Source organism: Panthera pardus, unplaced genomic scaffold, assembly GCF_024362965.1.
Source record: "Panthera pardus isolate Hobbes unplaced genomic scaffold, ASM2436296v1 HiC_scaffold_27, whole genome shotgun sequence".
Taxonomy (NCBI): Eukaryota; Metazoa; Chordata; class Mammalia; order Carnivora; family Felidae; genus Panthera; species Panthera pardus.
In genome coordinates this window covers 77,426,347-77,441,151 of record NW_026526843.1, presented here as the reverse complement: position 1 = coordinate 77,441,151, position 14,805 = coordinate 77,426,347, and the positions used below count along the sequence as shown (strand labels likewise).

The window sequence follows — 14,805 nt, the reverse complement described above, 5'->3', positions numbered from 1 at the left end:
AGTCATGCTGTGTCTTTTGATTGGAGCATTTAGTCCATTTAAACTCAAAGTAATTATTGATAGATATGTACTTATTGTTGTGTTGTTATTTGTTTTATGGTTGTTTTTGTAGTTTTTCTGTGTTTTTTTCCCCTTGTTCTCTTCTTTGTGGTTTGATGGCTTTCTTTACTGATACGCTTGGATTCCTTTCTCTTTATTTTTTGGTTATCTATTATAGGTTTTTGATTTGTGATTACCATTATGCTCATATATAACATCTGATGACTATAGCTGTCTATGTTAAGTTGATGTGTTGCATCCACATGACTCCTGAAACAGAATGCTATGGGCACCAGTGACAGTCACAACAAAGTTTATTGCAATGAGAGGCAAGGCCAACCGATCGGGACCAACACTCTTGATAAGAGTGTGGCCCTGAACAACCAGGATACAGAGTTTTTATGGCTGATCACATCGTTTTATTATCACCTGGGAACAGAACAGAGAAACAGTTCCCAGATGAGCTAGAAACAGTTGCCGGATGAGGTGATTGTTTTAGACTTTCTGCGCTAAGTTGCAACCAGTGGATCTCCTTGACCTTGCCTCTGATGCTCTTTTCTTTGAGCTTTTGTTTCCTTCATTGGTGAAGCCTGATTTACAAGAGTGTGAAGCGTAATTTACAAGAGTAAAGCAAGGCTATTATCTCTTGACCTTCAGTGTCAGAACAAAGCTATTATTTTTTAAGCTACGTTAGCCCTACACTACAATTTAACCCATACAGATGGTCACTTTGAACCCATTCTAAAAGTACTAAATTTTTACTCCTGCCATCAACAACCTGTTATGTATATGATGTCATAATTCATAACTTTTTATTTTGTGAATCTATGGAGAAATATTTATCGATATAATTGATTTTAATCCTTTTGTGTTTAACCTCCATACTGGTATTATAAGTAATTAGTCTACTACTTTTATTATGTTTATATTTACCTATGAAGCGTTTTCATTTCATAATTTCATCATAATTTCATAATCTTTTTCCTGGTCATGCCTTTTCTTTCCCCTTGAAGAATTCCCTTTAACTTTTTTAAGGCTAGTTTAGTGGTAGTGAACTCCTTTAACTTTTGTTGCCTGTGAAACTCTATCTCTTCTTCTATTCTGAATGATAGCCTTGCTGGGTAAAGTATTCTTGGTTGCAGATTTTTTTGTTTTAGTACTTTGAATGTATCATGCCACTCCCTTCTGGCCTGCCAAGTTTCTGCTGAAAAAGCAGTGGATAGCCTGATGGGATTTCCTATGTGGATAAGTTTTCTTATGCTGCTTTTAAAATTCTCTATTTCTCACTACTTTTTGCAATTTTACTTTAATGTGTCTTTGTGTGTACTCCTCTGGTTGATTGTTTTAGGTGTTCTCTGTGCCTCCTGGATCTGGATATCTGTTTCCTTGTCCAGATTAGAGAATTCTTCAGCTATTATTTCTTCAAATACATTTTCTGCCCCCTTCTCTCTCTCTTTTGGAATCCCTATGACGTAAGGGTTATTACACTTAATGATGTTGTTGACTTTCCTTAACCTATTATTTTTTATTATTCCTTTTTTTTTTCTTGCTCTTCAGTTTGGTTCTTCCTATTAATTACTCTCTCTTCCAGCTCTATGATCCAGTCTTCTTCCTCCTCTAAACTATTGATTCCGTCTTCCTCTTGTGTATTTTTAATTTCAGCTATTGAATCCTTCATTTCTTATTTGTTATTTTTATATTTTCTACCTCTTAAAAATCCAGTGAGTATCTTCTTTATGGCCATTACTTTGAATTCTTTACCACACATATTGCTTATCTTCGTTTCACTTAGCTGTTTTGCTTTTATTTTCTATTGCTATTTCATTTGGGACATACTCTTCTGCCTCCTCATTTTATCTAACTCTGTGTTTGTTTCTGTGTCAGATCATTTATGTCTCCTGGTATTGAAAGTAATAGCCTTATGAAGAAAAGTTCTTGTTGTGGCTTGTAGCACAATGTCCCTTGTTTATCAGAACCAGGTGCCTCAGGAGTTTCTCCTGTGTGGATTGTGTATGACTTATTCTTCTGGTTGAGCCACATTTGCCTTCCTATCAGTATGCTATAATGGCCTGCTTTGCCTATTATGCACGCACTGGGTAGGATTTGGTCCCTGTTCTGTTAAGAGGGCAGTCTGAAGCCACTGTGGGCTTATCATTGGGTGGTTTCAGCAATCAGACCAGATGCCTGCCCTCAGCACATTTGCAGGGGCTACAGTAGCATCAAACTGCAGTGCACTCTCCTTGCATTGTCTAATGAGAGGCTTTCATTTGTGGACAGAGTCTGGAGACGAACCAGCTCTCTTCTCCTGGTCTGTCTTTAGGGGCTGAAATAGCACCTACCAGCAGAGTGCTCTCCCTGCCTTGTCCCTTGAGAGGCTTTTGTTGGTGTGTGGGGTCAGGAGTCAGGCCAGATTCCCGCAGGGCCTGCAGGAGTAATGTCTGGCAGGACTCTCTCTCTTTTTTAAAAAAAAATTTTTTTTTAGTGTTTATTTATATTTGAGACAGAGAGACAGAGCATGAATGGGGGAGGGTCAGAGAGAGAGGGAGACACAGAATCTGAAACAGGCTCCAAGCTCTGAGCTGTCAGCGCAGAGCCCGAAGTGGGGCTCAAACTCACGGACTGGGAAGTCATGACCTGAGCCAAAGTCGGACGCTTAACCGACTGAGCCACCCAGGCGCCCCAGGACTCTCTATACTGCCAGTTATAAGGCTTGGTTACTGAGGCTTTAGTCGAAGGGTTATCTTCCCCTCTCCCCAGTACAGGAGTTACTTTGGAGTAGTGCTGGCCCCTGTAGGATGAGACATGCAGGACCTGCTTTGGAGGGACTCCTCTGTAGAGTGGGTTGGATAGGACCGGTCCACAAGAGATTGTGAGGGTGAGCTACATAGTGTTAGCAAGCAAAGTGGAAAGTGTTCATGGTATTTTCTGCAAGTGTCTAGCTATCTAGGCTGTGGGTGCAAAGAAATGGCTCCCACCAGTTCTTTTGTTCTTGGAGAAGTCTCCTAAAGATCCCTTGCCCTCCTTCACATGTTCTGAGATTGGAAAATAAATCTCTTTAATGTGTACCCTAAGCACTTTTCACACTGCTGCTTCTATGCAGTATCTCAGTGGAGTTGTTTGATATGCTGACTTTTTGAGGATGAAGACTTAGTTTCCTATTGCCTTCCAGCTCTCCCAGAGCTGAGCCAGCTGATTTTAAAGTACCTGAATTTAAGCCCCCTGACTATAAAAACTCATAAAGTTAAGCCCCACTTGTTTCAAAACCAAATGTTAGGGGGACTTATCTTCCTAGTGCAGATCCCTATGTCTGGGGTGCCTAATGTGGGGTCTGCTCCTCTCCCTTCTCCATGCTTGTGGTGTACCTCCCATTTGTGGTTAGTCTGGCTGAGAGTTTGGTTCCCCACATCTCTGCCCCTCACCCTTTCAGTGTGTTCTATTAGCTATGGAAACTCTTTCTGCCAGTCTTTAGATTATTTTCTTGTTTGGTTGCACTGATGTGACTGTTATTTTTGTGTGTCCGTGGGATAAAATGAGCTTAACATCCTCCTAGTCCGCCATCTTCTCCATTTACATCCTCCTTTATGTATGTTTATGTTTACTTATCCTGTTTTATTGTCCTTCAGAAGAGGTAGTTACTGTGAAGGCTAGAAGACCCACCAGGGGTGAGATGAAGAAGGGTTATTGCATTCACTAGGTTAACTTAGAAAATATTTATGCACCAATAGAAGTGCCAATCACTTTGGGTTAGGCTCAATGCCCAGTCCCTCTTAATTACACTGATATGGTATCTTTGGCTTCTTTTCTAGCATGGGGATTAGTACACATAAATTAACCAAAGAAGACACAGTAGAAAGAGATGACTCCTAGCTAGCTATGAGACCCCAGGTCTGGCAAGTAACAAAAATAGTCCAACTTTAGTTTATGCAATATAAGAGGATTTGATTTTAAAGTCTAAGCTGAAAGAGAAGATCCTGTAAGGATAAAGGTAAGAAAAGCAGTTTCAGAATATTTTGGTGATACAGAAGAATACAGTTCCTTTTTGGATTGGAACCTAGGAGTCTAAGGATACCCTTTATTTAAAGGAATTTTATGGTAATAGCTACAGTCAGGAATACTTTTTTTGTATAACTAGTTACAGTATTGCCTCCAGTGTTTGGTGTTTGGGCATATTTTGGTGTTTCTAGGTAACTTACAGGTTATAAACAACTTGACCGGGTTCTGTATTTGACTCTGAAAACTATTTTTGAGTATCTAGTCTTTTTTCCTTCTCTCTCTCCTTTTCTCACGAAGTATTAATTCTGTTGTAATTCAGTAGAATATCTGCATGTAGCTTGAGTCTTGGGATTATGAGGGCTGTGTTATTGTTATTCTTGCTGTTGTTTTGTTTTCTGTTTTGTTTCCTTTAAAAATCACCTCATTACCTGGCCCAATTTGCAATAGAAAAACAGAGCATTCCAACAAATAAGGTCCTTATGGATTTTTTAAATTAATTTTCATTTTTATTAATCAATTTATTGTTTCCTAAATGCTTATAGAATATATCCCCAAAGATATATGATGTTCTTTGTGGTATTTTAAGCTCAATTAATAAAAGTGTACTTCATTTAATTAAAGATTAAAACTTGCAAGTTTTGAAGTCAAAGTGGCTAGGGTGCTTCCCTAAATATCAATTTCAAGCAAGATAGATAGTTTATTGTATATGTGTGGGTTCCCCAAGTAAACAGAATCAATAAGTGTGTGTGTGTGTGTGTGTGTGTGTGTGTGTGTGTGTGTGTGTGTGTATGTGTAGAGAGAGAGGGGGGATTGATTGATTGATTGATTGGTTTTTAAGGAATTGACTTGTACAATCGTGGAGACTGGCAAGTCCAAAATCTGCAGGACAGGCTGATACAATAGAGACCCAGGAAAGAGTAGTTATTGCAGTTCCATTCAGAAGTCAGTGTGGAGGCAGAATTCCCCCTTCCTGGCGGAATGGTGACCTTTTTTCTCTTAAGGCCTTCAACTGATTGTATAAAGCCTACCCACATTATGGAGTAGTCTACTAATATAAATATTAATCTCATTTAAAAATGCCTCACAAGAAGATCTAAACTGCTGTTTGACCAAATGTCTGGGTACTGTGGCCTAGCCACATTGATACATCAAATTAACCACCACAGTGTATACATGCGCTCACTACAAACCCACCCAGTCATGGAAAATACCTGTGTATATATATATTTGTACAAATAGGTATTCTTCGATGTGTATGTGGGCATTTATACATAGATACATATCATACCAAAATGGATAGATATTTCTGTTTGTGTGTGGGGGGTGTTATATAGCCAAATAAATATAGTCCATTCAGAAATAATATATATGAGAATATATTTGAGTATATGCATATATTTGTGTGAGAGAGAAAAATACCTACAAAGGTTAAAGTATTTTAATTTACAATATTATTACCTTAAATTGACCCAGATTAGGTGATTTGGAACATTCGATATATTTTATAAACACTCCTCTGTATGGTAATTTTTTTTCCCAACACAGTGCTCTCAGTGAGCACTCAGCACAAGCAGCAGAAGCCTGAAGAATTCTAGTAGTTGTACTTTTAGACCTGACCTGAAATAATTTCTGCCATCCTATTTTACGAAGTAATGTACACACTCCTCTGAGGAAAGAGGAAATGTTCTTGTTTAAAATACACTGAAATAATTACATTTCAGATTTTACAATGAAAGAGAAGAGCTGTTATATGCTAATCTGTATGTGGACTTTTTAATTCAGATTTTTAAAGAGCGAGAAGAAGATCTGAGGCGTTTGTCTCGCCCATTGGAATGTTCTTGTTTCCGAACATCTATCTGGGATGAAACTCTCTATAAGGTGTGTATGTTTCCCTTAGTGCCCTTACTTAAGAAAATGAAAAAAAGCTAAAAGGGTATTGTCAAAAGTAAAAGATTTTAAACTCTGTCATATCCATTTAGATGTGTTGAACTGAAAAAGGAAATAATCTACAATAAATTATTTGCCCAGGTTAGGAAAGTTTTCCGTTATGATTTGCTCACATAACTCTTCTACCCTATTTGAAAACTATCAAACTTAACCTTAAGAGATTTGGGGTTTGATCTTGAATTGTGTTGAGATACCTACCAAGTGACACTGAACTAGCCAGTTTCATCATGATTAATTTCATACTGATCTTTGTGACAGCAGAGGTTTTACTGGCCATCATCCATTGTGACCTGTTGTGGTCTCAATGCTGATTGGATCTGTGTGTAATATTCAGGTATCTCTTCAGTATATAAACTAGTCTGCTTCAGTTTGGATGGCAGTAGAATAACAACATTTAGGGACGATATTGGAAAAGAGAGTCTTAAAATGAGATATGTTATGCCTAGAATATGGTAGCAGCAACTTTCATGCCATATTGGAGACTAGTATTCTTTTAACCAGGATTGTTTCCATTGCTGGAATGGAAACACTGCTTGTAGTAGTTGTAGAGGTTATAATAGCTATGTTATGGATTAAGCTGAAATTACATTATTGGCACATAGGCTCCTTATCCTGCTTTTTCCCTACTGATCTGGTGATTTGAAAGACTGGCTTCTTTGGGGTCCTCTCCTGGTCAGACCTTTCCTTCCTGCTGCTAATATTCATTGACAAGTCTGACTCTGGGTGGGAAAGCATCTTTCTCTGTCACTGGTAGCTACAGCCTCATTATCAACTGCATCTGACAATTATCTACAACCAGAGAAGCACAGAAACCTGATTTGCCAAGGAGAAAAACCAATGGGCATTAAAAATAGCCATTGATTTCTTTTTTAAACTAATTCATTTTTTCCCAATATTGTTGACTCAGCCTCACTCTAATAACAGATCATTTTGAGATACCTGTCTAGGAAATACTGCTCCAGATTAATTTGGGCCGAATTTCTCTCAAAGCCTTATTCCCATAGAACAGGTAACCGTGAATAAGGATGGACATGACGCACTGATAAGAACCAACTGCGGTGTGAAGGATGGCAATACATAACACGACCAAAGACAATTGGCTAATCACAACACTGCTGTGAGTGACAATGTCTCTGCTGTGGTTAGCTTTGGTGCCTTCTCCAAGGTAAATTCAGCAGTGACATTAACACCGACCTGGGAACTTGGAACCTGAACCCCTATGCTTAAGTAATAAAACTAATTGGAACAGAGACATGGCACTACTATCTCTTACATCAATGTTGCATAGAGCTGACTTAAATTTTTATTTTGTTTTATTCTACAAGCACTCGTTGCATAACTGCTTAATGCTGTTGGACACACAAATTGACTAAGACCAGGTTCCTGCCCTCTAGTAGGGGAGAGAAGAACAAGCTTATCAGACAAATTGGAAGGAATTATTACAATGGAAATGCAAATAAAAGAGCCTTAAGAGAATAGAGGGAGGGTGTGGTTAATTTCAACTACTTACATTAGTAATACTTCTCTGGATGAAGTCAGTTTTAGGAATCACACAATGGACCATTTTTAATTCAATTGGATCAATAATTTATACAACTGACAATAATAAGCCTTTTGGAATGACAATGCCACTAATTTCTCTTGTGATTTCTTTTGTACATTATCCCATTAAGGGGAGGGGCCATTTTTCCATGTGACTCTGATGATATTTTTTACAAAATTGATTCTTGGATTTATGTTAAATATAGCACTATTATCTTCTGATATTTAGAGTGGTCTACATTATTGCACTTAAATATTTGTTGAATGGCTGGATTACAAACGTTTTATTTGGTCCAGTAAATCAGAGTTTTCAACTATTCTTAAGGCAAACGTCATGGAATTAAATTATTAATTTTTAAAAAATTATCAATGGAAAGAAGTTTCTCCAGCATTTTATAAGTGTTTGAAACTTTAAAAAAATCCATCTGAAGGATAATAATCAAATATCACCTTCATCTCATTTTGTTTGTGTCATACCATATTCGTTACAAGTATTTGTTTGGGACTCTATATCACCATATTTTGCTGTCCATATGTTATAGTATACTTACTCATTTGCAAAGGTCTGGGACTGCCTACCTGTTAGTAATATTACACTGTGCTTCTGTTCCGTTAGGCTTGGTCCAGCATTGTTTATCAGCTGATCCCCAATGTTCAGCAGCTGGAAATGAACCTAAGGAATTTTGCTGAAATTATTGAGGCTGATGAAGTCCTTTTGTTTGAGAGAGCTACTTTTCTGGTGAGAACTTTCTGTTCTGCAGGTGTACTTCACACTTACCTTCTATCCAGCAACAGAGAACAACATGTTGTTACTTTCAGGAAGAACCTTTTTCCCTCTCGTCATTGCATCAGCATATATAACCTTATTTACAGGTGACCCAAAAGAAGTCCTTTGGTGTGTAGCTCTTTAGTAGTTAGTAAAACTTAGATTTTTACAAGCATGCCTTATTATAGAGTTTAGATTATTTCTGCTAAAAATTATTCATTTGTGTTAAATAATTCCTAATTTCCTATTGACTTTTATTATGAAATAAGGGGTATTTTCCTTTTGAGAAAACTCTTATCCTACCCCTTTCTCCAAAAGACTGATTTGAAAACTTTTAACATGGAAGAGGTATAATGGTCATTTTAGTGATTTAGCTAAGAGTTCAGATGGAGAGGTGGAAGGGGAAAGAGGTGCCTTGGCGTTTTTATTTTTCTCATATAAATTCAGCTTAACTATAGAGCCTACTGTGTGTATGGCCTTAAGGGGGTTGCAGTATTATATTTATAAGTAAAATTTTAAAGAACAGTAACAGAAGCTAATTAAGGATGTCATAAAACACTGCATATAATTGCTGATCAGTTTAATAAATATAATTCTAAGAGCAACTCACAGTAAATAATTGGTTACTGAGCTCTACCAATGCCTGATGGTTTTAAAACACATTTCTAAATCTATCTGAGCTTGGTTTCCCTTCTATAAAATGGAGATAATACATCTATATCATAAGTTTATTGTATGGAATAAATGGCACAAGGCAATGTTAAGCCCTAATACAAAGCTTACCATATAGTTGTCATACTATAAAAAGTAGGTTCTTTTTGTTATTATAGCAACAGAGGGCAGAGAATGTGTACTGTAATTTTTCCTACTCCATCCTTTGTGAAAACATTATTTGTAACTGTAGTTTCTGAGTCATCTATCCTGCTAGGTGGTACAGCTGCCGCAAGGAGTTCTAACTAGAGTGACTTTCTGCTTCAGCTCACTGGCAGGAGTCACTTGCTTGCAGTTTTACTACCCTGCAACCTCTTGCTTCTAGTGTGAATAGCAACAAACAAGTGAGCTATTCTTACCATCTTGATACACATTGGCATGGCAGAATCCTGCTTTCAGCAGTATTCTCCTGCCTTATCCACCACATATGATCATAGAGGTTAACCTTATATAAGTTCCCTCTTTCTCACTAACAGTAACAGGTGGCTTTGGTTTCTCTTGAAGACCAAGTTTAGTTGTGATCAACCATTTTCACTGAATGAGTTGAAGTCAAGCAAGGGGAACCTGTTCCACCATTGGTCTAGGAATTACCTTTCGAAGGTTCACATGGTTTCAGTAAATTGCCCTGTGAATTTTCTTCTGGTGAGCAACTCATTTTTGCTTCCTACTAGAAACTTTATATCTAAATATTCAGCCTATAAAAATACATGGTTTTATTAAAATCTGAAAGTGGTAGAAGTATTTTCAGCTGATGTGAGTGTTCATAATGAATAAGTTCATTTATAAATAGTAAATCCTTAGAGGTTGGAATCCTTTAGTTAAGATTTTCATTGTTTTTTATATATTTAATTTACAATTAAAAAATTATTTTAATTCTAGTTAACATATAGTGTTATTATTAGTTTCAGATATACAATATAGTGATTCGACAATTCCATACATCACCCTGTGCCCATCATCACAAGTGTACTCCTTAATCATCATCCTCTATATCCCCCAACCACCTGGCCTCTAGAAACTATCAGTTCTGTTAATTAAAAGTATGTTTCTTGATTTGTCACTCTCTCATGCTGTCCTTTTTTCCCCTTTGTTTGTTCTATTTCTTAAATTCCACATATGAGTGAAATCATATGGTATTTATCTTTCCCTGACTGATTTACTTCGCTTAGCATAGTACTCTCCAACTCCATCCACTTCATTGCAGATGGCAAGATTTCATTCTTTTTTATAGTTGAGTAATATCTACTGTGTGTGTGTGCATGTGCGTGCGTGTGTGTGTGTGTGTGTGTACATGTTATTATCCATTCATCGATTGATAGACACTTTGGGCTGCTTCCATATCTTCACTATTGTAAACAATGCTGCTGTAAACATAGGGTGTGTGTCTGTATCCCTTTGAATTAGTGTTCTTGTATTATTTGGATAAATACCCAGTAGTGCAATTGCTGGATCTTAAGGTAGTTCTACTGTTAATTTTTTGAGGAACCTCCACACTGTTTTCCAGAGTGGCTGCACCAGTTTGCATTCCCACCAATAGTGCAAGAGGGTTCCTTTTCATCTACATCCTCACCACCACCTGTTGTTTTTTATGTTGTTGATTTGAGCCATTCTGACAGGTGTGAAGTGATATCTCATTGTAGTTTTGATTTGCATTTCTCTGATAATGAGTAATGTTGAGCATCTTTTCATGGGTCTGTTGCCCATCTATATGTTGTCTTTGGAAAAACGTCTATTCATATCTTCTGCCCATTTTTTTAACTGGATTATTCCTTTTTTGGGTGTTGAGTTATAGAAGTTCTTTATATATTTTAGATACTAACTCTTTATCAGATATGTCATTTGCAAATATCTCCTCCCATTCCAAAGGTTGCCTTTTGGTTTTGTTGCTTGTTTCGTTTGCTGTGCAGAAGCTTTTAATGTTGCCATAATCCCAATAGTTTATTTTTGCTTTTGTCTTCCTTGCCTCAGGAAACATATCTAGAGACAAGTTTGCCATTGTCAAAGAAGTTACTGCCTGTGTTCTCTTCTAGGATTTTGATGGTTAACACGCCTCACATTTAGGTTTTTTCTAGTTCTGTGAAGCTAGTGGTATTTTGATAGGGGTTACATTAAATGTATAGCTTGTATTGGGTGGTATAGACATTTTAACATTGTTCTTCCTATCCATGAGATTGGAATGTCTTTACATTCCTTTGTGTCATCTTTAATTTCTTTCATCAGTGTTTTATAATTTTAGAGTACAGGTCATTCACCTCTTTGGTTAGGTTTATTCCTAGGCATCTTATTTTTGTTGCAGTTGTAAATGGTATTGTTTTTGTAATTTCTCTTTCTGCTGCTTGATTATTGGTGTATAGAAGTGCAACAGATTTCTCTACACTGATATTGTATCCTGTGACTTTAATGAATTTATTAGTTCTAGCAGTTTTGGGGTGGAACCTTTTGGGTTTTCTATATGTAGTATAATGTCCTCTGCCAATCATGAATATTTTATTTCTTACCAATTTGGATGTCTTTTATTTCTTTTTGTTGTCTGACTGCTGTGGCTAGGACTTCCAGTGCTATGTTGAATAAAAGTGGTGCCAGTGTACATCCTTGTCTTGTTCCTGACCTTAGGGGGAATACTCTGTTTTTCCCCATTAAGGATGACATTAGCTATGGGTATTTCATATATGGCCTTTATTATGTTCAGGTGTGTTCTCTATAAACCTACTTTGTTGAGGGTTTTTATCATGAATGGAAGCTGTACTTTGTCAAATGCTTTGTCTGCATCTATTGAAATGATCATATAGTTCTTACCTTTTCTCTAATTGATGTGATGCATCATCTTAATTAATTTGCAAATATTGGACTAGTTTTGCAACCCATGAGTAAATCCTACTTGATTGTGGTGAATGATTTTTTTAATTTATTGTTGAATTCAGTTTGCTGGTATTTTGTTGGTAATTTTTGCATCTATGTTCATCAGGGATATTGACCTGTAGTTCTCTTTCTTAGTGGTGTCTTTATATGGTTTTGGTATCAGGGTAATATTGACCTCAAAGAATGAATTTGGAAGTTTTCCTTCCTCTTCTATTTTTTGAAATTCTTTAAATGGTTAGTGGAATTTGCCTGTGAAGCTATCTAGCCCTGGACTTTTATCTGTTGGGAGAGTTGTGATTTCTTTTTTTTTTTTGTTTGTTTATCTTTATCTTTTTTATTTTTGAGAGAGAGAGAGAGAGCGAGAGCGAGAGCACCCAGCAGGGGAGGAGCAGAGAGAGAGGGAGACACAGAATCAGAATCAGAACCAGGCTCCAGGCTCTGAGCTGTTGGCACGGAGCCTGATTCGGGGCTCAAACTCACAGACGGTGAGATCATGCCCTGAGCCTAAGTTGGATGCTTAACTGACTCAGCCACCCAGTGCCCCAAGTTTTGATTTCTAATTCAGTTTCTTTGCTGGTTATCAGTCTGTTCAAGTTTTTTATTTCTTCCTGTTTCAGTTTTGGTAGTTTATATGTTTCTAGGAATATATCCATTTCTTCTAGGCTGTCCAATTTGTTGGCATATAGTTTTTCATAATATTCTCTTATGCTTTTTTATATGGTTGGTTGTTATTTCTCCTGTCTTATTTTATTTATTTGGGTCTTTTCTCCTTTTGTCTTGATCAGACAGCTTAGAGGCTAATTAATTTAATTTTTTCGAAGAATCAGCTCCTGGTTTCATTAATCTGTTCTATTGATTTTTTAATTTTCTCCATCATTTATTTCTGCTCTGATCTTTATTATTTCCTTCCTTCTGCTGGTTTAGGTCTTGTTTGTTTTTCTTCTCTACCTCCTTTTGATGTAGAGTTAGCTTGTTTGAGATTTTTCTTGCTTCTTGAGGTAGGCTTGTTAAACTTCCTTCTCGAACTGGTTTTGTTGCATCTGATAGGTTTTGGACCCTTGTTTTCATTTGTTTCCATGTACTTTATTTCTTCTTTGATTTTCTGGTTGATCCATTTATTGTTTAGTAGCATGTTCTTTATCTCCTTGTATTTGTAGTCTTTGCCAACTATTTCGTATGCTTGTCTTATAGTTTCATAATGTTGTAGTCAGAAAATATGCGTGCCGTGATTTTGATATTGAATTTGTTGAGGTTTGTTTTGTGGGCTTGAGAAGAATGTATATTCTCTTGTTTTAGGATGGAATGTTCTGAATATATCTATTAAATCCATGTGTTCCATTATGTCTTTGAAAGCCATTGTTTCCTTGTTGATTTTCTGTTTAAATGATCTGTCCATTGATGTAAGTGTCTGTAAAGTCCCCTACTATTATTGTATTATTATCGATTAATTCCTTTATGTTTGTTATTAACTGCTCTATGTGTTTGGGTGGTCCTAGCATAGGAAGCCTGTAACTAGTTAGCATGCCAGAGCCTTGTTCATTATTGAAATTAACCAGGCAAATTGCTCCACAAACTAAAACTGGCCATGTACCACCATGCACAGAAATGGGAAAGAGCTATCGGTGTCAGTCCTGTCCATGTCTAAGCTGTGTGAGATTTCTTATGCTGACTCAAATTAAGCCACAGTCTCCAATTCTGGTGGTTCCCTTCCATCAATTCCTTTAAGTTTCAGCTTTGCAACCATACTCTTTCTGGAACCCAAAGACTTTGGTTTCCTACATGCTAGCTGGTGGGTCATGGTAATAATTCTGCTGCATCACCAGTCAGCATTGTTCGTGGTTGGAACTATAAAAGTATCAGATCATATTTGAATAATGACATTCATTCTTTTTTTTTTAATATGAGATTTATTCTCAAACTGGTTTCCATACAACACCCAGTGCTCATCCCAACAGATATCCTCCTCAATACCCCTCACGCGCCCTCCCCTCCCTCCCACCCCCCATCAACCCTCAGTTTGTTCTCAGATTTTAAGAGTCTCTTCTGTTTTGGCTCCCTCCCTCTCTAACCTGTTTTTTTTTTTTTTCCTTCCCCTCCCCCATGGTCTTCTGTTAAGTTTCTCAGGATCCACATAAGAGTGAAAACATATGGTATCTATCTTTCTCTGTATGACTTATTTCACTTAGCATAACACTCTCCAGTTCCATCCAGGTTGCTACAAAAGGCCATATTTCATTCTTTCTCATTGACACATAGTATTCCATTGTTTATATAAACCACAATTTCTTTATCCATTCATCAGTTGATGGACATTTAGGCTCCTTCCATAATTTGGCTACTGTTGAAAGTGCTGCTATAAACATTGGAGTACAAGTACCCCTACACATCAGCACTCCTGTATCCCTTGGGTAAATTCCTAGCAGTGCTATTTCTGGGTCATAGGGTAGATCTATATTTAATTTTTTGAGGAACCTCCACACTGTTTTCCAGAGCAGCTGCACCAGTTTTCATTCCCACCAACAGTGCAAGAGGTTTCCCGTTTCTCCACATCTTCTTCAGCATCTATAGTCTCCTGATTTGTTAATTTTAGCCAGTCTGACTGGCGTGAGGTGGTTTCTGAGTGTGGTATTGATTTGTATTTCCCTGATGAGGAGTGACGTTGAGCATCTTTTCATGCGCCTGTTGGCCATCTGGATGTCTTCTTTGGAAAAGTGTCTATTCATATTTTCTGCCCATTTCTTCACTGGATTATTTGTTTTTCGGGTGTGGAGTTTGTTGACTACTTTATAGATTTTGGATACTAGCCCTTTGTCCGATATGTCATTTGCAAATATCTTTTCCCATTCCATTGGTTGCCTTTTAGTTTTGTTGATTGTTTCCTTTGCTGTGCAAAAGCTTTTTATCTTGATGAAGTCCCAATAGTTCATTTTTGCTTTTAATTCCCTTGC

General features: G+C 37.1%; 1 protein-coding gene across 6 annotated transcripts in view; it reads left to right on the top strand.

Moving 5' to 3' along the window:
- Positions 1–14,805, top strand: part of RRAGB (Ras related GTP binding B) — a 63,565-nt gene that overhangs the window by 23,132 nt on the left and 25,628 nt on the right. For 5 of the 6 annotated variants that reach the window (XM_053891567.1, XM_019439336.2, XM_019439334.2 and 2 more), the window contains 2 exons: positions 5,815–5,910; positions 8,138–8,260. The exons of the other annotated variant lie outside the window; for it this stretch is intronic. In XM_053891567.1, coding sequence (XP_053747542.1) covers positions 5,815–5,910; positions 8,138–8,260 — 219 coding nt within the window. The remainder of the gene's footprint in view (positions 1–5,814; positions 5,911–8,137; positions 8,261–14,805) is intronic. 6 annotated transcript variants of the gene reach the window in all.